The sequence below is a fragment of the Columba livia genome, chromosome 1, assembly GCF_036013475.1.
Source record: "Columba livia isolate bColLiv1 breed racing homer chromosome 1, bColLiv1.pat.W.v2, whole genome shotgun sequence".
NCBI lineage: Eukaryota > Metazoa > Chordata > Aves > Columbiformes > Columbidae > Columba > Columba livia.
In genome coordinates, this window is record NC_088602.1 from 146,709,186 (window position 1) to 146,736,726 (window position 27,541).

Sequence of the window (27,541 nt, forward strand, 5' to 3'; positions counted from 1 at the left end):
AATGTTTGCTGAGAAAACAGCTCTGTTTTGACAGACAGCAATTATAGCACCTGGGCTATAGGCAGACTTTACAGCTCTTCTGGGGATCTCTTATGAATAGTCACCATGAGGCCAACATAGCCCTGTGCAAACAAGCTTTGTAACGAAATTGCACTGAAAAAACCCCTTCTTCTCTACCCACACCCTCCCCTTCCAAAATTACTGAGTAGCATGGACATTCCTCCTTTACCTATTCTGAATCTGAAAAAGTTCTTAGATTTAGATGCTGTTTAGAATTAGGAACAGTTACTGTCTTACTCAGATGTGCTTGTTTGCAGTCCCATATATGTGTGGGTGGGTGTCACACACACTTGTTTGACGTTGTTGGATTTGAATTAGTTTTTTCAAGATGGTGTGAACTCTGCAGAATGTGTGAGGGCTTGGAGTGACTCAACTACGTAGAAAATTAAGGTGAGGATGTTAATTAATATAAATGCAGCTTTAGTCTGTGTCCCTTGGGGAGACAAATTGTCTGATCTTTTGGTCATAAATTGTGGATTCTTTTTTTTTTTATCTATTTGAGAGGATGCCATACACTGTTTGCAGTCACACAGTCCTCTGCTACACATTCAATTCTGTCTTGAAGAACCTGGAATCTCTTCTCAGCTGCCATTTTTTTTTTCTTCAATGCTTTCATTTATGCCCACATCATTCCTTGCTCTGAAAGGGTTTAATAGAAACTAAAAATTCTCCTGTAGGTAGTGTTCTTCCACTCTCTTCAGTAGTCTCTACTAGAGGAAAAGGAAAAGAAAATGTCTACAATTAGGTAGCTAACTGGAGAAATGAAAAGGTGGTAAAATGCTAATTTAAACAAAATAATACTGACTAGCCATATTAATGAAAAGCTGCCATTAACTTTAATGTTGTGAAGCTGTTACAGTGTGATAGTCTCCTTGTTCTAAAACATTCTTTTTCCCAGAGAGTCTTCTGGGCTATTACTCTCCACAGTATTTTTTGTAAGCTGGAATAGGTTATATTTAGCGTGTGTACTTTCCTTCTGCTTCGAGAGCAGACTCCCAGCTCTATTTTTAAATGAACTACTTCAAAATCTTTTGCAGTGAGGTGTACAAGACCGAAAACGTGAATGACTTGACTTTTCCGTGAAGAAGGTGTCTGTTCCAGCCAGGTTGTTATTGCTTTCCTCCCCTCGCAGTGACCTCTGCTAGGAACATGCACTGGCCTCTGTCAGCATCGTGATGGGGAAGAGGGGCTTTCGTACCTCTCTGAACACAACTGTTCCCTTTGCCGCCAGACGAAAAGGCGCTGATCTCTCCGAGGAGTGCAGCAATGGCTCTGGAGCCACATGAAAGCCAGCCGTGTTAATCCCCTCGCTATGCCTGGTGGTAGACTTTGGTTACCACGCTATGCCACAGGTAACTCTTTCATAGCACACGCTCATCTATAACCGGGGAAAAAAAGTTCCCTTGGTATTTGCTATAACCTAAAAAAATTCACCTGGAAAAGCTAGAGTTTGGCACATTACTGAGCTTTTCATGGCATCTCTGGCACGTTTGCTGTTGTTGCACAAGTGAGCACTCAGATCTGAATACCGCAAACGGATGTCTTGATTGACACAGATGTGATATGGTTACATTTGATCAGATGATTATATAGAGTACCACTATCAAGTGGAGAGGACAGAGGAGATCGTTCTCATTTCTACCATTTATTCTGCTTAGTTACCAGTGTCTTCCCTTCATCCCTGTCATACCAGTAAGTAAGAAAGCAAGATGTGTGAGGGGAACAAAAATAGAGCTTTTATGTCCTTTTGCTTCTCTACTTTGTTTCCTTTTGAAATCATGTTAAAAATAAAGCATTACCTGTTGTAGTTTTTGAAAACAGGATTGGGGGTTACACATTTTGAATAAAACCTAAAAATCAAAACTTGCTTTTTTACTTCACCCTTGAAGCCATTCTGTATGTCACAGTTATGCACTTTGCTGCAAATATTTAGCTGGAAAATTCTTATGGATCTGCTGGTGCTAATATCTATTTTATCTGAAGATGATTTTGCTAAGCAACTTGAGGTGCTCTCTTGCTATAGTCCCTAAATATATTACCATAATGGATAAATAAGCTTTTCAAGATAAAATGACATATAGGTTCTTTGGTCAAACCTGGATATTTTCATTTAATAAAAGACTAAAACATCATGAAGCATGCCCACAAGTAGATAGTGTTATGATTAAATTTCTCAACATCTGCAAATTACACTTTGCAACCTTTGAATGTTTTTTTAGTAAGTATGATTTTATGTATAATTCTCAATAGATAGATGGAATGCCAAAGGTTTTTCAGGAATATTTAATTAATGTTTAAAACCATTTGTGTGGCACAGGGAATCCAGTCCCCTAATATACAGCTCTTACTGTATGAAGTCAATGGGAATTTTGTCTTTGGTTTCAGAGAGAACACCATTCATATTTGCTGTGGTGGTGAAATGACCACTATTTTTTCTTAATGCCAGCATTCAAATTACTAAAAATCTATTTAGTTATAAAAATTTGGTGTTTTCTTTAGGTAATGAAATAGCCAGCATAATGCATAATTAGAATTACTGGAAAAAGAAAGTGAAGGAATATCTATTCCTTTTTTTTCTTCAGTTCATTAAGCCGTTTGAGATGTTTGCAAATGCCTAATTTATTTTTTTTTACTGGTTTGTGACATCCTTATTATTAATTTGGATCACACAGGAATTTAACAGAAATGTTTTTGTCTCTCTTCCTAGAAAAGCACCATGGTATTGAATCTCTCTTTATTTTCGATATAAGAAACTGCTGAAAATGTTATACTTGTGTTGGGGCTGACACTCTGAGATTTCTGGTATCTGAGAACACTAAGAGAAAATTGGCCAAAGGGAATTTTGGCTCCTTAAAAGTTTAATAAATATTGGAATTCTGGTGAAATTGTAGAAGTTATGGAAATGCTAAAGTTCTGGAAGTGTTGCAGAGTAGCAGGCAGGATGACTAACTTGCTATGAATTGATTAACTGTTAGAATTTGTGAGCAAAGTAATGAGTAAGCTAATTAAAGATTCTGATAATATAAAGAATTGAAGAATAGACTTCTAATTAATACCAGTCAACTTGATTTGTTAGGAACACGCATATAAAATGACAGTCAATGGAACCTGCAGGTGATAAAGAAAATGGCATAGTGTTACCTAATGGTGAGAACAGACATGTAGGGCAATTTAAATTGCTTCTTGATGTAAAATCGTTTTCACAAAGTGCATCTGAACATTAGGCATATAAATTAGAACAATATGGAGACTATTGTACACTATTGTGAAAGGAATTACTTGGAAAAGATGTTGCAATGTTATGTAAAAAAGCAGTGTGACATTGGCAGCAGAAGGACTTTGGCTACATAAAAGTAGGATTAATGAGTATGAATAGAATTAAGATCTTACTTCTGTTTTATAGGGTAGTTTATAGTGACAATCTCTGTATAGTTCTAATATATAGGAAATGAAATAGTAGTGATATTAAAACACTGTTTATTCCAGTAGAGACAGTCAACACAAGGATCATTATCTAGAATCTGAGGACAGAAAAATTAGGATTAGAAAGGCATATGAATTTCTGACAGCAAAAATTATTACCCACTGGGACAAACTCACAAGGATAGCAGCCAGTTACTCATGACTTTCAGTCACAAGTGGATGTCATTTTCCTACCCCCCCAGATTATTGACTTTAATGGGAGCAACTGTATACAATGTAAGTATTTGTTCTGTACAGGAAATCAGACTGGATAAAATCAATGAATAAGCCTTGATTCTGCCTGCTGTAAGCTCTGAAACATTCCACAAAAGTGAAGGACATCCTTTAGGTAGAATAAAACAAAATAAGCAGGTGCAAGTACTAGTTTTCCACACAACTGTTTTGCTTGTAGAAAAGTAATCATGAAACAAATAGTGTCAGGAAGGTTCAGTCTTGGACAAATCTGATGGGTTTAGTGCTACTTACATCTGTATTATTAATGCTTCTCTTTTCCCCTCTCCTTATCTAGATTTTTTTTTTTTTTTTTACTTGACTGGTTCAATAACATTCTTGAATTTCAGTGTTTGATGAATTCTCCCCTAAATTTCCCCAAAACTACCCCTCCTCTATCACCTTCTCTTATGTTCTTTTCCTCTGAAAATCTTGCAGTCTTTCAGGTGTGTCTCAGTATATGTTAGCTTCTTATTCCTAGCTGTGGTTTCCATGAAGCAGCTTCCCAGGGACATGTTAGCTTGTTATGTCTATAGCTTTAAGTCTTGAAATAACTTTGAAGAGCGAAAATAATCAGAATGTCTTCCACTATTTTCAGAGTGATTGTACAGAATGACTTACTGTCAGCAAAGCCATAGGAAAGTCTTGCCTTTTGCCAATAAATGCTTGAAGGGAAGCTTCTTTCATTTTTCTTATTCGTGATCCTCATTGTCGAATGATGCATACTGAAAAATTATACCTGCGTGAAACTCTCATTCCAGTGATCCATTATGGATCTGAAGGGAGCAAAGCAAGTTTTTCTTCTGTCCCGCCTTGTGTGAACATGGACAGCCTCCATCTGAAGAGTGTCCTGTTGCTTCCAAGGAGAACCGCAGAAGTGCAGTCAGCACATACCTCACCTTTATCTGAGGGACAACTTGAATACGAGGCAGTCATGGCAGGTTGCTCCTCCGCAGCCCAGAAGGCCTATGTGATTTAAGTGCTTAGAGATAAGGCCCCCCAGAATATTTACAGCAGAATGCTTCATGACTTAGAATGAGATTTTTTTTGTTCTTTCTGCTGAAAACATAACCTTTGGTCTAAGAGCAACATTACATTTAGCTGAGACTGAGAGTTTTCAGGAGTCGAACAATACCATCATCTCTGTCACCCCCTCAATTTCTTTCCAGGTGCCAAACCCAAAACAAAGATCAGAGTCCTTGATCACAGTGAGAACATCCATGTTATGACTTAAATTGCGTGACAGGTGCTTCAGCTTGCGAAAAAAAAAAAAAAAAAAAAGAAACCCTCTTGTTGAAGGATCTGCTTGCTAACAGAGAAACCAATTAATTACTTTCAGTTCCGTTTTTGCCTTACCACTTCGGGTCAAATTTGTGCAGTGCAGAAGAGACCTAAAAGCTAAAGTGGACTGTAAAACAACAGATGAGGAGTATTTATTTCTTGGGTGGGGAGCTATGACTGAAGAATAGGATTCTGTCAATACGTTGACTCCACAGTCTTGTCACCACAGCAATCTGTGGCAGATTTAGGTCATTTCTGAAGGTGGTATTTCGTGGTAAAGGTGGCATTTTGTGTGGAAGGTGGCAGGCCTCGGGCAGCGCGGGCCGGCGAGGAGAGGAAGCGGTGGGGCTGAGCGCCATATTGTTTCTGTAAGTGGTTGCAGGGCTGTCCAGGTGTCCTGATTTAAAGGCTGCTCCTTGAGACAGGAAATTGTATCTTGTTCTGAGGTTTACTGTAATAAAGTACATAGTCCTGGGGGAATGTGCTGCTGGGCCCATGAATCACTTTATGGGCTGGCTGTTCTGACCTCAGCCCTGTGATTTATTCACGCCATACCGCAGCAGGAATGGTAAAAATGTACCCAGCGCATGGTCTTCCCAGCCTCCCCACCCTCCAACCCAGATGAGCCTGTAACTGGGAGGCTGCCATAAATCCATAAATGCATGTTTGCTCAGAGCTGGCAATTTCACTTGTCTTGCCCAAGAGCTCTGTGTCTGCTTGGCATTTGGTGGTAGAGGAATCCTCTTGCTTCTCAGGTGTTTCCTTCGTAGTTTTGTGGCCTTGTAGCTCCTCAAGTTTCTTTGTGTGAAGAAGTGAAAATCTCAGTGCAGTCATGGTAGTCTTAGGAAAAATAAGGCAGCTTGAAGCGTGCAAGATTTTGGTAATCCCCTTTTTCCTTTAAACTAACAATACATTATAAAAAAAATAGAGAGACCTGACTCTTCTCAGCTCAGGATGTCACTGTTTTACAGACATTACCAGATGTACTCGTACAATCCTTCTCTTGAGTAAATACTAGTATTTGCATTTACAGAGGTAGTTAAATGACGTACTCTTGGTCAAACGACAAGTCACAAGCGTGAAGAATAGATCCTGACTCTCAGCTCCACTAAATCATGTTTCTATTTCAGTTGACTATGTTCATTTACATGTTTTGCAGTTAGCAGTTGTTAGTTTTAAAAATTTAACACTCTCTTTGTTGGTGGTCTTTCCATCTCGATTTTTAAAAGACTTATTCTGCATGAAGCATCCTTATATTTTCCTGTAAATTCATTGGTCCCTACACTACAGAAAATGCTCAGAATTTTTCCTGATGTTGTGCAAAATAGCCATTTCTTAAGTACAGTTTCAGGATTAAAAGTTGTACAATTCACTCATGTTTACCCTGTCTCTCAGTTGTTTTCTGCCCCTGTCCACTGTGGATCTCCATACACCTAAATGCAAATCTCCACCACATATTCTTGCCAGGAATTTGTCTGTTTTAATGTAATTGTTTAAAATAGTTTGGACATTATAGGGAGCTTACAGAAAGAGACATTTTTCCTCCAGTAGTTTTTAAATAATACTGTTAGAATTAAGAAGCTCTAACCTGTAAAGCAGTCCTGTTCCTTACAACATGCTCAAATTTCTGCCTTAACCTTCTCATCCTGAAGTCAGCCTTGGAAAATACAGTTTTTTCATAAAATAGATAAACATGTTGAAATTTAGCAATAAATTTTGTTTCAAAAAATGAGCCAAGTCATAAGTCTCAATACCTATGTAGATGCCATATTATATTCCTTACAAATGGTACAACCAATTAAAGGGCAACTATATCAAAATATGCAAAAGGTTACTTACAAGAAGGTATGGGAACTTCTCTTTGTCTCTAGTGTAGACAGGTTTTCATGGGAGCCAGTCTCTCATTTGATACAAGCTGTTTTAAGTTTGTTTATTCTATTTTACATACTTGAAATTGGATTTTTTTTACTTTTCCTGAGATACTGGAGTTATATCTGTAACTTAGCATGTGATAAGTTTTCTTCAATAAGACAGTTTTCATGGGAGTTTTGTTTAAACTGCTAGATAAACACAGCTTCAAAGTTGTTCAGTTGAAAAGTTGTTGGTAGCTGGAATGTGCTAAAAATTACGTTTTTCCAATTTGCTCACATATTAATAACTTGCTCTCTCAATATGTTGGTTAAGTTTCATGTAATCGTGTCTCACTGCAAAACATAGACAATAACAGCTTACTTAGAGATTGTTTAGCTTCATTTTTTTTAATATAACTCCTTTAAATCCGTACATGAAAAAAAGCTTTGTATAACAGAATATATCATCTTTAGCAGGGATCTGTTAATAAAGGGTTGTCAAGGGTCTGTTTCCATGGTTTAGATCAGGCTTAGCAGTGCTTGTTCTGGAGCAGAGTGTGCATATTCATTCTCCTAAAGTGTTTTTACAGCATGCGGCTCCAGTTTCGTCTCATTCTTCCCATGAAGAGCAGGAACTGGATAGAGATAAAAGCAGAAAAGAGACAGTAGGATGCTCCTTACTTACTGTAGAATGCCAGTTGCCTCAAGCATGTGGAAAGTTGTTTATCTTTAGAGCTCATCAGAATATGCTGTAGTGCCAATTCAAACAAATCTTCTGCAGTAAGAGGCTGCAAGTAGCTACACCTACTTTCAGACCTGGATCTGAAAAAGGAAATGAAATGAAACCTCTCAGGCCCCTTCTGCTGCAATTATGGAACTAAGTATATCCAAATTTTATCCATAGCCCCTGACACCTGCTCCATTCCTGTCCTCAACCCTTTCAACAACTTCTGTTTGCTTAGAAACACTTTTTCGGCATTACTTAAGCAGCAGTCATTGAAGCTACAAGGAACAGAAGGTAAAGTGATGCCTCAGAGCTGAATTAAACAGCTGCCACCCTCTTTTTCCCCTGATGCTGCTATTCCTGGCCTTATCCGGACACTTGGTGTTTCTTCTGCTCTCTTGTCAATCCATGTCCTGGGCAGCAGCAGCAGCAGCAACCAGAAAAGACTGGAAGACAGGTAGTAAGCGTCAGGATTAGGATGGAACAGATGTCAACATCAGTGCTGCTGTTTCTACCACCAAAACCTAAGAGAAAGACATCCTTTGCAGAATTAATGTAAACAGTCTCACATAATGTGTCTGACCTTATAGGAAATATATCATTTTAGAAATAAGACAAGTTGAAGACAAGGTGAAGGGAAGATGGGCTTGCACAATCGTACAAAAGAACCCTGGGAGAAGAGGGAGGAGGAAGTTAGGTGAGACACATCCGGGTTGGTAGTCAGGTAGACAGTAAATAAGGAAAGCAATCTGTAACTCTTGCAAGAAAATTTGTTGAAATGCAGAGGAAAATTAAGATGTTTGTAAAAGAACAACAAAACAGAGTAGCTCAACACATCTGGTATATAACATGAAACCAAATGTCACAGGGATAATAGCAATGAATGGGAAATAGAATCATATTCGCAGCTGGAGTATGGGTACAAGTTGTTCAGGAAAGCTAGAAATGGAAGTACAGGTGGCATATATTAATAATACTGGAGATTCTGAGGAAGTAAAAAAGTGATGGCATAAATACATAAATGAAATAGCATTACTTTGAATCCAAATAATTTAAGGACCATAAAAGGAGTTACACAAAGAGAATGGACGGTAGCCTACTATGGATTTTAGGTGTAGAGTTGTGGTAGATGTAAATAACAAGAAATGTCTTTTTATGGGAGACATCTATTTGTTGGATACAAATCAGAGAAACTGCTGGACTTATTAACGCAGTATTTGCTAGATCACCAGGAAGTGATTCAGGATTTCAGGATTGTAATAAGTGTTGATGATACTAGAAAAGAAATCATCACCAAAACCAACTTCAGCTGTAGTGAGCATGAATTGAGTACACTTATATTTGAGTAAAAAACACTAAACAAGCTTTCAATTTCAAAGTAGTAAACTGAAAAATTAATAACATTGAGTAGCAAGTAAATTGAACAGAAGGACTCAAGAGATTTGAGTGTAGAGGAAGCAGGGGATTTATTTAAATTGAAAGCCAAAAACTATGCGGTGTTTGCATCCCAAACAAAGGGAGAAAATGTGTAAGGAAGAGTTACACACCTAACTGGCTGTGTATGGGCATCCAGAAGGAAATTAGCAGCAGTCTTAAAAATTGGTCAAGACAGAGATGTTTATGGGAGGCAGAAATGGCAGGAATAAAATGAAGATTGTGAAAACTCATGCTGAATTAGACCATCTAAAGGAAATAAAAACGAATAATGAAACATTCTATCAAGAAGAGAAGTGAAACCACAGTGCACTGAGGGCAGGGTTAGAATTAGCAGTAGTATGCATATGATCCTAAAATTAAATGAATGCCTTTGCCTTGGTTTCCAATGAGCAAACAGATAAAATATGAAGAAAGGAAGGTATGATGACCTATCAGAATGAGTATGTCAAGCATGGAAACAAGGCAGATACAGAAAAAGTGAGATGAATTATACTAACCAGAAGTAACAGTCATGATAGTCATTTAACAGGGAGGTGGATTCTCTATCAGTTTGTATATTTGATTTGAGTCTAAAGGTTGGATAGTTTTCTTAAAACATCTGTGTTATAGATCATGACTTGGGTTGTTTTTTTAACATGATCGGAAACCAAACTAAGCTTGCAGTATTGCTGTCATCGCTTGACTGATACAGCTGAAATTTCCTTTCTACCATCTTTCACCTGGGGTCTGATTCACAAAGGCGTAATTAAAAAACAGTTGTTTTCATTCTGGTAATTGTGATTGTTTGATATGTTGTGATCAATGTGAATTCCATGATTCACTTTCTGTTCTCATCTTTTGGCAGCACTGGCTTTGGCAGGTAAGGATTTGACACTGTCACAGCGTCTTGAAGAACTGCAGTTCCTCTAGGAATAACGAACCAGATTTGCATGGTCAGATTTGGGTTCCTCCTGTTATATTCAGGGCTGAGTTTTAACTGGCTCACCAGACTGCAGGGATACACAGTTAGTGGTGCTGAAAATGGGAGGGCAGAATCATCTCTTCCAGCAAGAACCCTAGCTTGTGTCAGCTTAAGCCATGCTAATTTTCTTCTCACTTCGTTTGCTTAAATTTGCAATTCCTTTTTGGTAGCTATGAGAATGCAGATCAGGGGTGAGAAAGACTGCTGATGTGCTGTCCAGACAAGGCAAAGGTAACTGGCTGATTCAGGAAACAAGTACAGAAATGGAAGGAATGGTACTATCCCTTTTGATTTAAGGTGTAAGGCTGTGTTTGGGAAATAATTTTGCAGCCTGAGGTTTGATTATTCGCAGGTGTAATTAAAAGTGCAGGTAATACACACTGCCAAGTTACATTTTTTCCCCACCTTCTTGCAGCAAGAGGTTGCTGGAGTTTCTTTTGGACAAATGTTTTGTTCAATTTAGGATACTTTGTGTTTTTCATATAGCTGTATCTTAAATACTGCAGAAATTGTAGCAGGTGCAGAATTTTGGAATTTGTGTATTAAGTAAGGTACTGGTCTATTAGCATCTTGAAATGGTGTTCTCTGGTATGACTGCCAAATTCTGCTACCCAGAGCTCCGCGAGGACGGCCTCCTCCATGAAAGGTATTGCAGGTTCAGTTAACACACTGACAGGATGGTGACTGTTAATTGCTGGGGTCTCAGGGTGTTAGAAACTGGAATTAACTCTCCACACAGTTCAAGAGCAGTCAGAAGATGCTCTATAACCAGCAAAAAAGTAGAAAAAAATGTGAAGTTTGGAACTACCGTTGTATATGTGTTGACACAGTTCATTATGTTATTGCCAGGAGAACTGCCCCATTGGAACGACTGTTTAGTGTGTTGTTTACTGTTTACTTTTTAAGAGTTTATCAAATGTGACCCATCCAAACAGAGTAATTCTGCCAAACTCGTGAAGTTGCTACGTACTGTGTCCTAACACCTTTATATTCTGAGCTGTCACCTAAAAGTCTATCTAGTTCTCATAATACTGCAATACTTCATCCGAATCTCTGCCTGCTAGTTCTTTATGCTGTTGTTACTTCATGGAGTTTTTTATCCACACGCAAATAATACAGTTTTTATTGTAATGAAGATTCGCCATAGTAAGTCTGTGACAGAAAAGCATGAAAAGCTTGATCAGCATTTTCTGTGGGCTTTGAGTAAATGCAGCAGGCAAAAATCAGACAACCAAAGCAAGTACTGCCCAAGTAGCAGCTCCTTCCTTCTGTGGTGACTGATGCCCTTACCGCTGGGGGGACTAAACAGTTTATGAAACAGCAGAACCTTTCCAGTTTGAAGCCTTCTGTATTAAACACATAACAGCCATAATTGCACTTTGTCCTAATACACCAGGTTGAAAACTCTGGCAGGTCAGTCATCCCTCACAGAAGAGCGCAGAAGGAACTGACTGGATTGCTATGAGCTTGTAGCTACCTGATCTCTCCAAATTTGTGCCAGATCCTTAAATGCTGTAGTTCAGTGCCTGACAAAAAGAAAACAGATTTGTTCCCTACAATGAAACTAGACCTGATGGAATTATCCCAGTTCCTCAGTGACATTAAAATCAAACCTGCTGCTAATCTCAATATTGCTTTTATGTTATCTCATCTGCACTTTCAGAAATAATCCACATAGGAAGAAATCTCATAATTTGAAATAAAATTATGTAGAACAATGTATTTATAACATTTCCATATGGAATTTGTGTTCTCTCTGATATATGTAAACCTATTCTTTTAGTGAATATGTATAGTTTTTATGTTTTGAAACATCATTAATTCAGCACTGTTTGCAGGGGGTTATTCTTTCTAATAATACAGCCAACAAATATTCCAGCCTTATGAGCCTGAGAACTGTGCTGCAAAATACAAAACCGCTTTTTAAAATTCACTTTCTGTTATGTTTTACTAAAATGATTCCTCTCCTTTACTAGGAAGGAGCTGTGAAGGAGTAACATAGTATACTGAAACCAAGTGCTGTGGAGAACCATTTAAAGACATCTTGATTCTATTAGTATTTATAAGCCAGAGGACAAACTTGGCTACCCTGGTAGTTAAAACATTTTTATTGTTGTGGATGAACCTTTTTTATTACTTATTGGACTTACTTTGCTACAACATATTTTTCAGGAGTACAGCATATTAGTCCTGCAGTGCTGAGGGTCACTGTGTAGTTAGAAAGTCTCATGTCCCCATTTGCAAAAATATGCTGTGGTTCACCTTAGAGGAAAAGGAGGAATGAAGCAAGACTGGTGTCTGCAGTGCTCCAGGGAAATGTGTTACTATTTTGATTCCACTGCATATGAGGGTGTTTTAGTGCCAATGGGGCCTGATAACTGAATATGTATGAGCTGTAGTTCCTTATTTTCTGGATTCATTTAAACACTCAAAGGACTGTATCACTTATTTATCCTCACTCAAGCCAACAAAAGAAGTGTCATCTGTGCTGCGTATATCTTTTTCTAGGACCTCTGTAAACACGTGTATGAGATGCTAGCACCTGCCATTTTTACTGAAGTCACTGCAGGTGAAGTGTTCTATAGGAAAAATATTGTTCAGCTTCTGAAGTTAAATGCTGTACAATTCTTTAAATCCTTTCTTCTCTGCTACAGAAAGATTTAGAAAATACTGCTTTGCTGGATGCCTTCTATTTCTGCTGTTTGTAGTATTAGTAATATGTAGTAGTCTAGTAGTACAGTGTTCTGATTTTTAAGCTTTCTTTAAAAAAACTTACCATTTCTGTGGACATTCTTAAAGTTTTGCCTTGATTCAAGGCCTGTACTGAAAACCGAGCTGCAGTTTAAACTGTTACAGTCTTGCCCTGTTATCTTCCCAAAAATCAGATGTTTCTGTTGAAGGTCTAAAAGATAAGTGCCTTTGCACACTATTCTTTTTTGTGTGTTGACAAAAGTATTAAGATGCTAGTAAGTGCAACTCGTCGGGAATGCTTTACAGGCTCATGATATTTGAGATCAGAATTCAGTCATGGCAATTTTCAGTGGCGTCTCGGCTCTGTGATCATCCTTGCCTTCCATAAGACATTTCGGTCCTCTGGATCGGTCAGTGTCTCAGAGTCGGAGTCATTAATTATCTCTGTGTCCTTGGTATCAGGTCTAAGAATTCTCAGTCCCAGCTGAACTGCAAACAGAATGGAGACTGTGGATGAGTGAGGAGTACTCCAGAGGTGGTTCTACCACCATGTAACTATTCTGAAGCTGTTTTCAAAAAGGCACACTCATCTTTCTTTGCATTATTTTTCTTAAGACTGCAAACAGAGTAAATAATGATGATATTCATCTTCAGATTATATGCACCATTTTCTCTTAAAAATTGAACCTACTAGTCTTGGTATCACTCCAGCCTGTGGTGATAAGGATCCACATTCAATGAAAGCCTTCAGCATAAATAGAAGAAAAAAAAAGTCCTCCTCTTTTTGTCCAATTCAGAGTTAATCCTAAATGTCTTTTCACTATATTTTCTACACTATTGCCATTTCAGCTTTCCCTTGGTAATATTCAGTCTGTTTTGAAGTCTGCTTACCTCTTGCGAGCTGCTGTACAGCTCAGTTCAGGCTACAGAACCTGCCCAAAAGGAGAAATAAACAAGCAGTTTTCCCCCTCCTGAGTTGCTGTTGCCACAGCTACACTACTACCACTGTCTGAAATACCAGCACTGACTTAAGTGAGCCAGGTTTATGTGATGACATTGGCATTAGCTAGTATTTTAAATAATCAATCACTTGGGTTGTGTGGCAAGTATGTTCTTTGCCAGCTTATTAGAATGTGTCAGGACCTTTGACGTTGTGAACCAAAGATACACCACTTGCTGAAGAAGCTAAGCCTGGACCACTGGCTGTTACCTAAACTGAAGTTGAGCATCTACATCTGACAGCAGCACTCCTGACAGATAGGTTTGCTCATATGCTCCTGGCACCATTCGCACATCAGCTCATTTCCTCCTTCTTGCCACCTCACCTGTCTTACAGCAGTTTCTTCTGGTCTCCCAGGGGATAACAGCTGTCAAGAAGGGAACCAAGTCAGTGTTGTAGTGCTCTTCAGTCACAAACCTTGTCTTTTGCTTGGTGATATTTGCTTTTTGTGGTCTCTTAGAACCATTTTAGCAATTACAAGCTCCGTTGAGAACAGTTATGTGCCGTTACAAACATGTGTCCTTTCAGCAGAGCTGACAGTGACACCTGCACTTCTCCCATGTGAAACAGTATATGTTGACCTTAAAGAATCCAAAAATGCAGCCATAGTGCACATATTACGTCACAGAATATTTTTCTTACTGTGATTCAAACTTCATCTTATTTCAGTTCCAGAAAACGGTTAGAAAGCTACAATGCCTTTCACCCCACTTCTTGACCAGCACCCCAGTCTAACACATGATATAGCACTGAAATTTTGGCCAGTGGGAGGTTTTTTTCCTAAGGCATGGTGGTGAAGATTATTCAGCAAAAGAATAAGTAATGGACTGTTATCCATATCTCATTGTCCTGGTCCTGGAGTTTTCACTTAAGAAGTAGAGATGGGCAACAAAGGATTTGATTGCAGAAGTTATGTTTTACGTGCTATTTGAGGCACCTCAAATTTCCATACCAGAGTAATGGCTATATAGATATTGTTACAGAGATATTCTTGGCTCTGTTCCTGAATCATCAGTGAGGATTGTGGGTTTACTATTAAAAGAATAAGTGTTTCTTTAGAATCAAAACAGATTACTCCAAAGAAAGTGAAAATTACCAGAGCTCCAAGCCAGCCCGTCTTTCCCAGGATACCGATAGCAGGAAAAAAGCAGAGGTCATGGATCATGTTCTGTCACTTCACTCTATTGATATTTTTTCATGTCTCAGGCAGACATCCAAAATTGGATGCTTTTCCATAACGCAACAGAAACAAAGTGGAAATAATAATGCACCCATTATCCGTTGTTCCCACACCTACAATCTTGACACTACAACTGGGAATCTGATGTGCACCTTGTCCTTTCTTCCAGGCTTTGTCTCCATTTAGTCATCAGAATCGTCGTATTTCTTCATAGAAGAAATGCATTTAGAGTATCTTGAGATTATGCTAAAGTGCCTAAAAAATTGCCAAACTTCGTGGTGTCACATCTTGAAAGACAAGGAATAATTTAAGGTCCTAGTTTTTCTATAATATATATGATCTAGGCAGAGAGGTGGGACAAGCCACCCTTATTGGACAATAAGGCCAAAGTTTTTCTTTTATGCCCTGTCACACATCCTGATTTAGCTGCACCAGCCACAGATGAGAATTAAGGTCAAAGGACAAAAACAGTTGTTTTCCCTAACATAGAACAATCCTTTGAGTTCATTACAGAACTGCTGATTTATGATCAGGGCTGTTGGCTTTGTCTCTTCTCTTCCCAGCATCTATAAAATGTTTCTGAACTCCATTCATAACAGTTTTTAGCTATTGGGAAAGACTATGGCAAGGTAGTGTTTCTGTATCTAGTTATTATAGTGCTTGAGCCTCAAGATCTTGCTACAGAATGTTCTTGCTTACACCATTTCTGCGAGGCTACAAAAGGTTTGTGATGAGGGCAGGCCTGCATTTGTCTTAATAACTCAGGATGTGCATCCAACAAGCTCATTATATTGGTTACTCACAAGAAAAGTGAAATAATAGCTCCAGCATCCTGGAAGGCACCTATTTCAACATCTGTCATACAGCACAAAACTGTCTGTGTTGTCGTTTCCTTCTGGGAATAAACTATATTGTTCAAGTGAAACTTGTCATATGCCATCTTCCCTCTAAAACAGCTGCATGCATAGGCAGTTTAACCTAATGTAATTTAACACAGAAGTCTTACGATTAGTACAGTCTTTGCATATGTATTCTCAAAATCTCTTCTGGAAATGTTTAGAACTTTATAAAAAATGAAAATGTTCAGCCAAAGTAATCATAAATGGTAGTTATTAAAAACTGAGAATTGGAGTGCAGAATAATAACATATTATTATATGTTTTTCTTATCCTGTAAGCAATAATTTGGTATCAACACCGTCATTTGGGGGGAGGCAAGCAGGTCTTGACTTCCTGCTGCACCAACAGACATATAACCATGACAAACATCACTGTTCTTACTGTTGTTACTGTTCTTCGGAGTTGCACACTGCTACAGCATTTATGGTATGTTCAACTCTACGTAGAGGCTTACTCTAACTTTTGCAGATTAATGATGTATGTATATATATATATGTATTTTTCAGACAAGAAGCCCTTCTTGCTGCCATTAGTGAAAAAGATGCCAATATTGCTCTGCTAGAACTTTCATCCTCTAAGAAAAAGACCCAAGATGAAGTCGCTGCCCTGAAACGAGAGAAGGACCGTCTCGTGCAACAGCTCAAGCAGCAGGTGAGTAGAGGAGGGCAAGGAAAGAAACCGGTTAGTAGTCTGGTGTGAGATTATGATCTTGGTTTGTGGAACTAATAATGTATAATCCTGTAATATGCTGGGATAGCAGGTGCATAAATAATTATTTCAAACTAGCTACTGGTCGTGAAGCCTGTAAAACATGTTGGGGAAAGAAGTCAGTGTTTAGGGAAATTTCTTTGTGCCACTGCCCGGGCAGTAAATATGTGATAGAACATGTAGGAAACTGAATGGAAAGGACATTGATTCTTATCTTCTACAGGCACAAATAACTGCAGGTTCAGGGAAATGGAGTGATATATCTTCTGGTGTTCTGTATTTGTCTTGTCAGGGAAGAAATGTACATGGAAGAAAATTCTCCTTGCTGTAAAGCTCAAATGTGAATGTGTTACACCACACAGTCTCTACTGTGACAGGAACACCATATGGGAATGCCAGCTACTAGAGTGGAATTTGGGAGGTCTTGTACTAATGAGTAGATTGGACCTTTCCTATTTCTGTCCCTCTCCCATTTCCAAGACCTTTTTTGTGTCAGCATAACAATCAGAAAAAAAGTATGTTTCTATTCAAGCACTTAATATTGTGTTTCTGTATTGAATGCAATGTGAAAAATACATTGCAAATAAACTCAGAGGAACCAAAATGGGTCCCTGGAAATAAGAGATTTAGGATATGAAAAAATCAGTGTAGATTTTTCACTTCAGGACTTCTGGTGTGTTTTTCTGAGGTATTCCCTTGCCACAGTCCCTGTAATAGCACATATGCTACTGCCAATCCAGTATCAATCTCTTCAGTGCCACTGTTCCCATCTTCATAAAGTTTTATGTGCAACATTTCATCTGTCAACCATACAGTTTCTGTTGTTCTCAAAGACAGTAAGACAAAACCACATCTGCTTTCTGATAAGGGGTTTCTTTGCATCTTCCTTAGGAAACACGTGTAGGTTATTTGCCATGAATTTCTAAGATAATTATTTAAGGTTTAATTTAAGAGCAGTAATTTTGTTATACCAGCTTCAAGATGAGCAAGAAGTATAGGTTACAGTCTTCTATTATTTACTCTTGAACAACAGTTGTAATTAGTTTCATGTTTAAACTATGCCTGAGAAATATTTATTTGACCTAATAGAGATATGACACTTTCTCCCTAAACTCTATCCTGCATCTGAAGGATGTATCACCTTTTATCGTTTTTTGTGTGCAACTTTCAACACATAGAAAGAAAAGCTCCTCAAAGTTACTAATCATGGCACAGTAATACTCAGCACCTCTATAAGATGCAGAGGATCTGAAATCACATTTAGTTTTTTCTTTACCAGTAGTTTTGGCACTTTGGGTACTTTTTGTGCATCGATTCAAATCATAGCAACTTTGGCAGCTCCAGAAATAGGAGATGGGTCAAAAGAGAAGGCTAGGAGATTTTACAGGATCCTCATTACTGATATAGTTAAAGGGAATCTTATTTTTCCACATGCTTTGCAAATATTCTGTGTACTTGGCCCTTGTGGTCCTCTCCAGTTATTACAGGTCACCAGCCTCATATTTTCCAACAAAACAACTGTGCTGCTTCATCAATTTAAGCTTTCTTTACATGGACCCTTTTCTACATTTTGAGAACAAAGGTCCATCTGTGTTTGCCAGCTCCACAGGACTATATAGCATTTCAGGAACTTCCTAAAAGTATAGCTGTAATTCCTAAATTTACAGTAGAAATTGTGAATGAAAAATCTTTCAGACTTGCAGATGTATTGAACACAGCTGTTCAAGAAATGCAAGTGAGGCCAGTTAATCACAATCTTCTGGAAGTCTTTGAAAAACAGTTCTGGAGTTTCAGAAGTTTATTCAACCCTTCAGATTCAGAGCTAGGATCCTGACCTCAGTAATTCCTTCCTTCTGCCTTTAACATTGTTTCAGAGCTGCTGAGCTCCCTGATAAGCATTTGGTGTCTCAGTCCATCCCATTTCTAGGAATTGCTTAGGCTTTGTGGTGGGAGAACAGCTCTTGCAGTTGGCTGTCAGGCACGGCTGACTAAAAGATTCCCGTTTCCGTGTACGTAGGATGCAAACAGAAATGCTGAGCAATAGCAGAAGGGGGTGGTTTGTGTGAAGAGTTACACAAGCTGTGGTGGGTACCTTGGGCCTGATTTCTGAATCTCCCTGCAAACTGGGAAAAGTCTCTGACAGGAAGAGCAGTTTTCCGACTACGCTGCAATAGTGAGTGTGAATGGATCCAGCCATGTATGATAGGATTCAGATTATGCCTTTTCATTCCTTGTGCTGGTTATCATTGAGTTGCTACAATAGCTACCGCTATTATTAGACTGACTTACTGTTAATTGACCTTTCTTAGCGTAGAGAAAGGTACAATTTTCTCCCAAAACAAGAACTCATTCTACTGATGAGCCTCAATTTACTTCTTGGGCAAAAAAAAAAACCTGATTTATTCAGGCCTGCGTTTCAGGTGGTTTCTATTTATTTTAAAAATATTGGTGAAGACGCATAGATTCATCAAGGAAAGTTTGTACAGATTCGGGAGGATTCTGTGGTTATTCCTTGCTTTAACTCTCCTTTGTCCCTTCCCGACACAGTGTCACGTTCTTGGTTGTTTGCACGGTGAGAGTATTAGTGCAAGAGAAAGGGAAAGAGTCCTGCCAAAGACATTTTGGTTCTTTAATTTCTTTAAGTATGCATATTAAAGCTTGGATGAAGAGAGGCATTTCGGAAAGAGGATATGGCATCAATGTTGTTTTAATTTAGAGTTTCTAGGCTCTGAATTGCAGGAATGCGCCTCAATATAGAGACCATTTCCTAATGAGGCACTCGGCATTGACCAGGCTTTCCAGTAAATGGAGCTGCCTGTTTCATATTGGTTGTCACTTTGTATGAGAGATTTCCTCTATCATCGAAAAGGCAGGCCAGTTGTGGGGCGAGGGTCACCAGCTAATGTGGTCCCAATTTACTTACCCCCAGAGCACTTTGTTTCTGTGAGTAGTTCATGGAGAAGCAGTGGTTGGGAGGCTGCTTCACCAAAGGGGGCCGGGGCTGATGCATGAAAACAGAGCTGAAGGTTGGCTAACCAAGTCCAGATGGAGCCTGATGAGCGCCAGGCAGCCTGCACTGATCACACCCATGCAGAAGCCCCCGTGATGTGCATCCTGCTGAAACTGATGGAGACTCAAGGGCCTTTGGCCTGCTTTGTGGCAACACATCCACCACTCGTCTGTTAGAAAGTAGCCTGTTCACCATTTATTCCTTTCCTTGTCAAGCGTGGTTATAAGGATCAGGATATATTTGTTGTAATGATCAGGATATCATAGAATCATAAAATAGTTTGGGTTGGAAGGGACCTTCAAAGGCCATCTAGTCCAACCCCCTGCCATGAGCAGGAACATCTTCAACTAGATCAGGTTGCTCAGAGCCCCATCCAGCCTGGCCTTGAATGTCTCCAGGGATGGGGCATCTACCACCTCTCAATAACCTGGGCCAGTGTTTCACCACCCTCATTGTAAAAAATTTCTTCCTCACGTCTAATCTGAATCTCCCCTGCTTTAATTTAAAACCATTACCCCTTGTCATATCATAACAGGCCCTGCTAAAAAGTTTGTCTCCATCTTTCTTTTAGGCCCCTTCTAAGTACTGAAATGCCACAATAAGGTCTTCCCTTTGTTGCAACAGGGCAAAGTGCTACTCTGCAGTTTTGAGTAGTAAAGGGGAGGCATATTGGAACAGGCTGAGGTTTACTTGTCTGTGGGCTTTGAGTCTTAACACTTGGTGTTTTCTACTAGGAGCTGTTTGCAGCAAAGACAGTCATTTTCTGTGTTCATACAGTGTCCAGCACAGTGGGGGCCCAACTTGACCAACATGTCTAGGCGCTCCTATGCTACAAATGCTAAGTAATAGTGATGAAAGTTTTAGGAGGCTCTGAACTGTATCAGTGTATTTTTTTTTTTTCTGAGAGCTTGGAGTATTATTCAGTTGAATTGTTTGTAAATCACTGTATTCACTCGTATTATTATATGATGTTTCATAATTCCCAATACTTTTTAAATACACTGTAGCAGAAGTTACCAGGAACTAGATTGATTCAGTGTTATTGATGATGGGATCTCAACATTTTCGTTTTAAATGGTGTGACCCCTGGTTAGATTAATGCTGGGTACATTTGATTATGCTGCCTTTTCCTAAATAAAAGTAATTTTCAGATCAGTTCCTTGGTCTTTTAAGAGCATGTTGAGTTTTGATCCTATGCTTTAGCATGCTTGCAGAACCACCCACCATATATTTCGTAAACATATATTTTCTTTTGTCACACAGATTGTTAATTAAAAATACTGATTAGTACCAGCTCAACACAGAGTTCTGTGTAACCCACTTGATTTATTCATCCATTTTGTTAGTAAACAGTTGATAACTACTACAGAATATAATTTCCTGAATAGTTTTGTACCAACATTTTTGTATTTTAATAATAGAAAATGTCTCTCACTTCAAAGCAGAATCGATTATACCTGTAATCTCTTCTTAAAGACTATTAGTAAAGGAGACTTTCAGTCTTGGGTAGTCTTTTCTATGGCTCATCCGTCTTTATAATGTCATTGCACATGTGTAATCACCCTTACTGCAATTAAAGCTTATTACTACTTTTTCTATCTGTTATGGGCATAGAAAAAAAAAATACAATTTCTTTGCACTTTTTAGCGGCCTGTTTGGTTTACACAGAGGTATCTCCTCTTGTGTTATTCTCTAAACTAGGCAGTTCCAGTTTTCAGGTGTCTTGTTTTCTAGGCATCTGATCATTCCGGTTGTTCTTTCTTAGATCTTATTTGTCTTTTTCTTTCTCCAAGTGTGGACGAACTGGACAAGACTCAAAATGAGGCTTCTCCATAGCTGAATTTGTTCATGTACACGTCATGTGAGACAGTGTCAGAAATGCTAATAGAGTTTTCCAAAACCTCACCGGTTCCCAAAAACAACCATTAGTAGGTTTCATTATAGTAGATAAACTCTTTCCTAGTATAGTATATTCAGAGCTGGAAAATTCAAAGATATCTGATTTGGTTTTGAGTACCATCTCATCTGTTCTTTTCCTTTCCTGCCCTAAAATGTTATTCTCTGAGTATTGAAATAAATTTTGTTATTCACCTGAGTACAGATTTTAGTGAAGACTGACACAGCAAAGGCAGGACCACTTCAAGCTTCTTGGCTTTATTTTTTGATGGCTTTCACTTTTGACTGAGTAGCAGATCAACCTTTGTCTTCAGCTTCCTTTTCATTCTAATATATATCTCTAATGTCTACGTTTTCTCCCTCCCTTAGTACTTCCATTTCGTACAGTCCCTCTCCTTTCCTGTTCTTGCCATATACACTCTTGCTGTTTGCTTATACTTGGTGAAAAAAGCTCCTTTCTGTTTTAGTGAAGGGAGAGAAGAAACCTCATACTATTGGAAGTATGGGTTATGTAGTCAGCTTGCTTATCATTCAAAGGAATCTTTAATATCTGTCATTCCCTTCTACTTTCCTATCCTCATCGTGATCATTTCTTCCTCTGTGGGCCAGCATGAATTTGAGTGGCTTTTACCATTCCCATAAATTGAGAGGAACTCTTTGGCGATGACTAGTAGTATTAATAGTTAGCATTTATGCAATATTCAATATATATTTCATCTAGCCATGCAAGTCCCAAAGCTGTTTTCTCTGTGCTAGTTTGTGCTTCGTCCTGCAAAGATTTTGGCTGGCTTTCCTTATGAGGCCAAAGTACTACAAAGATTTGTTTCTCAAGTAAATGTGGTTCACGGGATCACAAGGAAAAGGAAAGAATTTTAGATTCCAGAATAGCTTCTCACCCGAAAATGCTATTTTTCCACTGTTACTTGTTTCCCTGGAAACCTCTCACACTGACACCTGACACTCCTCTGCTGTGAACTTTTCCGAAATGAAGTTCCACTGGTTCGAGTCATTTCTCTTTGTAACAGGAGAATGTAAAACAGGTCAAAGGAGACTGACAGGCGAGTGTTTTCTTCTTACTGCTGTGGAGCTGTATCAGCGTGGCCACACTTCTGGCAGTTTTTATTACCACCCTGCCTGATGAAATAATACAGATTCTGTGAGGCATGCACTTAGCCTTTCCTTTGCCTTAGCTGTTGTGGTTTGAAACTGTGTCTGATGAGCATGATTACCCTATTAGCAGATTAATTTCTTCTTCAGGTGACATGGGTACAAGCACTGCAGATAATTACTGAGCATAGTACTGTTTCAGTGACAGAACTACCATTGTTCTCTGAGAGCATCTGAGAGGTCCCACTGGTGTGATGGTGCCCACTGAAGTTTAATGAGTGGAGGTACCTCTCAAACCTCTGTCAGAAGGGGACTTAGGAAGTCTAGAAAGTATTCAAGTTGCCTAAGAGTGGTGATGTTGGCATCTTTATAGCAGAGAAAACAAAGTAAAAGTTAATGTTTGAAACAAGTGATGAGATTCAGGGCACTTGGATCCATCTTTGTTTATTGATCTCTTCACCACAGTACCCACGTAGTTGCACTAGGAAGAGTGGAAAAAGATGCAAAAGTGTGGAAAGAAAACCTATGTGGTAAGAAAGTGAAGGACAGATGAGTTTGAAGAGGAGTTGCATGTCAGAGGTTCCTGCATGTACTGGGCAGAACAGAAGGTACTCTGTGAATTCTGGCATTCTCCAAATGCCAGGCTAACTTGTTCAAAACAGCAGCAGACAGATTAATGTACTTTGCCAGAAAATTTTCAAGGAATGATGAAACATTTTGAGAACTATTGTCACTTGTAGCAGACTTGTTACCTAAATAGTGCAGTCGCAGACTTGTTTACACGCTGCGTGGTATGTAGAGTCAGTGTAAAGTCATCTTTTTTCAGGTTCATGTACTATCACTATCTGTAGGGTCAAATGCAGCTTTACAAAATTTGAATCTACTGGCTTTGATATACAAAGATACCAAAAAATGTGGGTTTTATAGTATATTCATGGCTGTACTGACAGTGTGGCTGGTATACACGTGAGTGGGCAAAAGTGGGGGAAATCACTTTGTTCTGCTCAGGAAGCTATTGGACTATAAACAGAAGAAATTTCTGGCTGAAGTGAATATATATCCACTAATTGGCTCTCATCAAGCATTGCCAGCTATCAAATTTAAGCACCGTGGCTTTTGTCAAAGACCTGTAATCCGTCCAGATTATCAATCACGCTGCTGCTGGTTTTGCCAGGCTTTGGTCCTCAGTAATTGTTTCTGTCAAGTGGGGATCTCTGCCAGGAGCAGACCCCGGCGCCCCAACAGCAGCCAAGCAGGCACAGAAAGCAAAGCTTTGTCTTGTCCTTGAACGTCGCTGCCTGAAGCACAGCACAAGAAGCCCTGACGGATTAAAAGAAAGCACCTTCCCCCTGCCATGTGCTCCAGACTTTTTTCCCATCACTTTTAATCATCAATTACCACAGTAACAGCACTCCATGCAGCGTCAGCAGTCTTTTCTGGGGCAACATTTCATCTTCTCGTGGTATTACTTAGACTCTCGTTCCCCTCTCTCTCCTCCTTTTACTTTTACCCTCTGCCTCTTGAATTGCTAAACAATAAAGTGAGTTCCTTGCTGTCGCTGGCCTCACGGTGCCAGAGAAAGGAACTCTCTGTTGGCCATGCCTGCTTTCTGTTTGTGGCTTCACTTCTAGGGCATCGTGATGGTGGCTTTGTAGGTTTGCTTGAAGGGAAAGGTTTTTTCCTTACTGAGAGATTGAGCTTTAAGGTTTATAAAAGTACTTTGAGACTCAGATGACAACACAGTACATGCTACCCCTTCTTTCTAGACATTCGTAACAGTTAAAAAAATACTCTATGGACTAATATTTCCCAAGTTCAATCTCAGTTTTCAAAAATCTGTGTTAGTCTATTGGAAATATTCCTCCATTTATTGATTTTATTAAGATTTTCATATTATAGTATTACAGCTTTCTTATTCACTAAAAATTTCCACAAATACATGTAAATTAATTGGATAGTTGCTGACAGCATTTACTGTGACATTTACAGTGTTATGAACTCCTATGCTAAGTTACTTAAGAAACATTGTCCCTGACTAGAAGATCAGGATTGCAGGACAAGAGTTGAGACACTCTGTATCCCATATCTGTAAGCAACAACCAACCTGCCAGTGTTTGACATCAGTTAAAATTGTTAAGCCTACAGTGAGAGGACCAAGGCTTGTCAGTGGTATTATAGAGTTAAGAACACTGAGTGAGATTGTTCTCTTCAAAAGGCTGCACTAGGGAACCTAACCTTGTGCCTAAAAAATAGTAATTCCTTAGTCTGTGAATTAGTGCAATGTCTATAGAGTCACTGTTATTTCACATCGCAGTTGTACCATATGGTGGTTTTCTATAGTTATCACGTCACAAACCACTGATCTGATAGGCACCATTTTTCAGTTAAACAAAGAAAATGTATTAGAACAGGTCTTTTTAATCCACACATCCAACAGAGCATTTATGTATTTATTTCTACGAGATTTCTGTGCTCCGAATTTTATGTTGAGAACAGTTACCCTCCCTCAGCTTCTGACAGTCTTTGTGTCAGCTGATGAGTTTGTGACATAGATGCAAAAGCTCAGAAAGAGCAGTTTAGAAGAGCTTGAGATTGCCAGTAGTTGTTCATTGAAGGAATAAAATGGTGGGTGCATCTTCTTTTGCTGAACTTCTACAGTTTGTGGGGTAGTTGGAAAGTATCCATACACAACTACTCCCCATTTGTTGTCCAGCAGCAGGATGTGCCTCAGGGGTAAAATATTTGAGACTTTCCGACAATCGGTTCTTGTGGCTGAGTTGGCTTGGCATCACTCTTGTGGTATTTGAATTGATGATGTTTGAAGGCTGACCAGAAAATACAGTGAGTTTATGATTACATTTCAGTCTTGTCATTTGGATACATTGTTCAGGGAACTCTGACGTTTTGGTGACAGAGAGTATTCCACTTAAACATGTCAATAATCTTGATGAGATAAACCCATTAATATATTTGTTGTGAAGAAACATGAATTTCACAACAAAATTTCAGATACTGGAAGATTTGGAATGACTTGTTTGAACTCAGTAAAAGTACTTTGATTTTCCAAGATGAGTGTGTAACCATCCTGGTATTTCATTGATTAGATGCAGCTTTTTCTATGCTAAATTATTCCTGTTCATTTGGGCTGTCTTACCTGACACTGGCAATTGTCTAGAAGAGACACATATCTCTTTAGCACATTTTGAATGGAAGATGAGGTAACTTGGTATATTATGCTTATCTGTTCCTACATTTATTACTATTATTCCACTGGGAACACACAACACACTGAACAGTTTCACACTAAAGTTATAAAGCAAGACGTGGTTTGTGGTTACTTCTATTTGGATAAAAAAGCCTAATGAACTTGTGACTTTAAACACTGTCTTATATAAAAAGCAATTCACATACTGATAGTTAGTCGAAAGGTAGTGGCAGACAGCTGAAAAGCATTATACAAGCTTTAGTATTGGTTTTCATTTGTGTAAGATCTATATGTGGTGAGGTGATAGGTGATGCAAGGTGTGTTCCAAAAATATGTAAGGAGAAGGTAAAGTCAGAGATAGCAGGTGACTGAGTGGATTCATAAACTAAATATGCAGAAGGTTTCAAGTAGGTTACTGATTAGAGTTGTATGACTTAATATGTCGGTAATGTGTTCTTTACTTGAAGGAGAAATCGTGGAAAGAGTTGTGCACCTAGAAATATGTAATGAAAATTAATGATCTACAAGGTACAATTTATTGCATGTTTAGGATTTTACTGTGTTATCAAGGGAGTAACATAATCAGTGTTTTTTTTGCCAGAGTAGGGAAAAATACATAGTCTGCAATAAAGAATTTTAATCCCCTCCATCTTAAAAACATTATAATGAAAAATTAAGGCTTAACTGTACAGAATGAACTTCAGCTTCGGTAAATAGTGAGCTGTTGATGAACAGTAGTCTTGGGTATTTTTGAGTTTATGCACTGAAATACCTCTCAGTCTACTGAGGTTTTTTTCTCATCCACTGTATTAAACTCCTTAGAATTCTGAAAATAATTTTTGAATCAATCTGGTTGAGCCTAGTCCAGTATGCTGTATCTCAGGCTAACTAATAGGTAGTGCAGGGGACAATAGAAGCTTCATGTTGCAGTTAAAATTCTAAGATATATGCTGTCAATTACTACTAGTTGCTTGATACTAACCCTTCACTAATTTACATAATAATTTGTGGAAATTGATAGAATAATATATCAGGTTTCTCAAAAAGAGCCATAGATTTATGAAGTTAGGTATTAGTTATTTGATAGCTTCTATAAATGGATGGTGCTGATGGCTGCACACTCCCGTCAGTTCTGTTAAATTGATGGTATTATATTCTAAAGAATCCAAATCTTAATTCACGTTTTGATGCTGAATAAATGATGCATTTTACTCGTTAATAAGTACATTCTGTTCTCTACACCTCTCTTCTAAGATGAAAAAATATTCATGACCAAAGCAAAGGTGTGTAGTCTTTCCCTAGAGGTAATGTCACTTGAAATTTGTGAATGTGTGTAGGGAGAGGACAGAGATTTTTCTGCTGACATGGGAAGCTGTGAGGATTCTGGTATCAGCTGCCAATTCTGAAAGAGAAAGATGAGAAAGTTGATACTGATAGAGATCCTGCTGCCAGTCCCTCCTTTAAATGGGGGTTTGCAGATGATGCTGTCAAGTACAAGGTAGTGATTTTGACAAATCATCTTTGGGGCTGCTGTGTTCTGCTCTGTCTGAGTGGACCTGTATGGAACACAAAATAAAGGAACAGTTTCTGTCTCTTCTTTGACTTTAAATGTGGTGCCAGAGGATTGAGTCTTTTCCGCACCAAGAAATGCTTATAGAGATTGGTCCAAGATCATGCATAAAGATGAAATAAGTTTAAAACTCAGTTATCAAAAGTTTGCTGCCTGATTTTACCTGACGTAATCGAGCATTTCTGTGGGGATGAGATCAATGAAGCAATCAGCGTCTGGCACCCTCAATTTCAAATACGAGTAAATTTATTGGGCAATAACATGTTGCA

The 27,541-nt window shown here is 38.7% G+C and overlaps 1 protein-coding gene across 24 annotated transcripts in view; it reads left to right on the plus strand.

The window, feature by feature from the left end:
- The window catches only part of ERC1 (ELKS/RAB6-interacting/CAST family member 1), a 293,279-nt gene that overhangs the window by 217,319 nt on the left and 48,419 nt on the right, over positions 1-27,541 (plus strand). For all 24 annotated transcript variants that reach the window (XR_010467217.1, XM_065035804.1, XM_065035905.1 and 21 more), the window contains one exon: positions 16,283-16,427. Coding sequence is in view for 23 of the 24 variants with exons in the window: in XM_065035804.1 (XP_064891876.1) it covers positions 16,283-16,427 (145 nt within the window). In the remaining variant the exon portion in view is untranslated. The remainder of the gene's footprint in view (positions 1-16,282; positions 16,428-27,541) is intronic.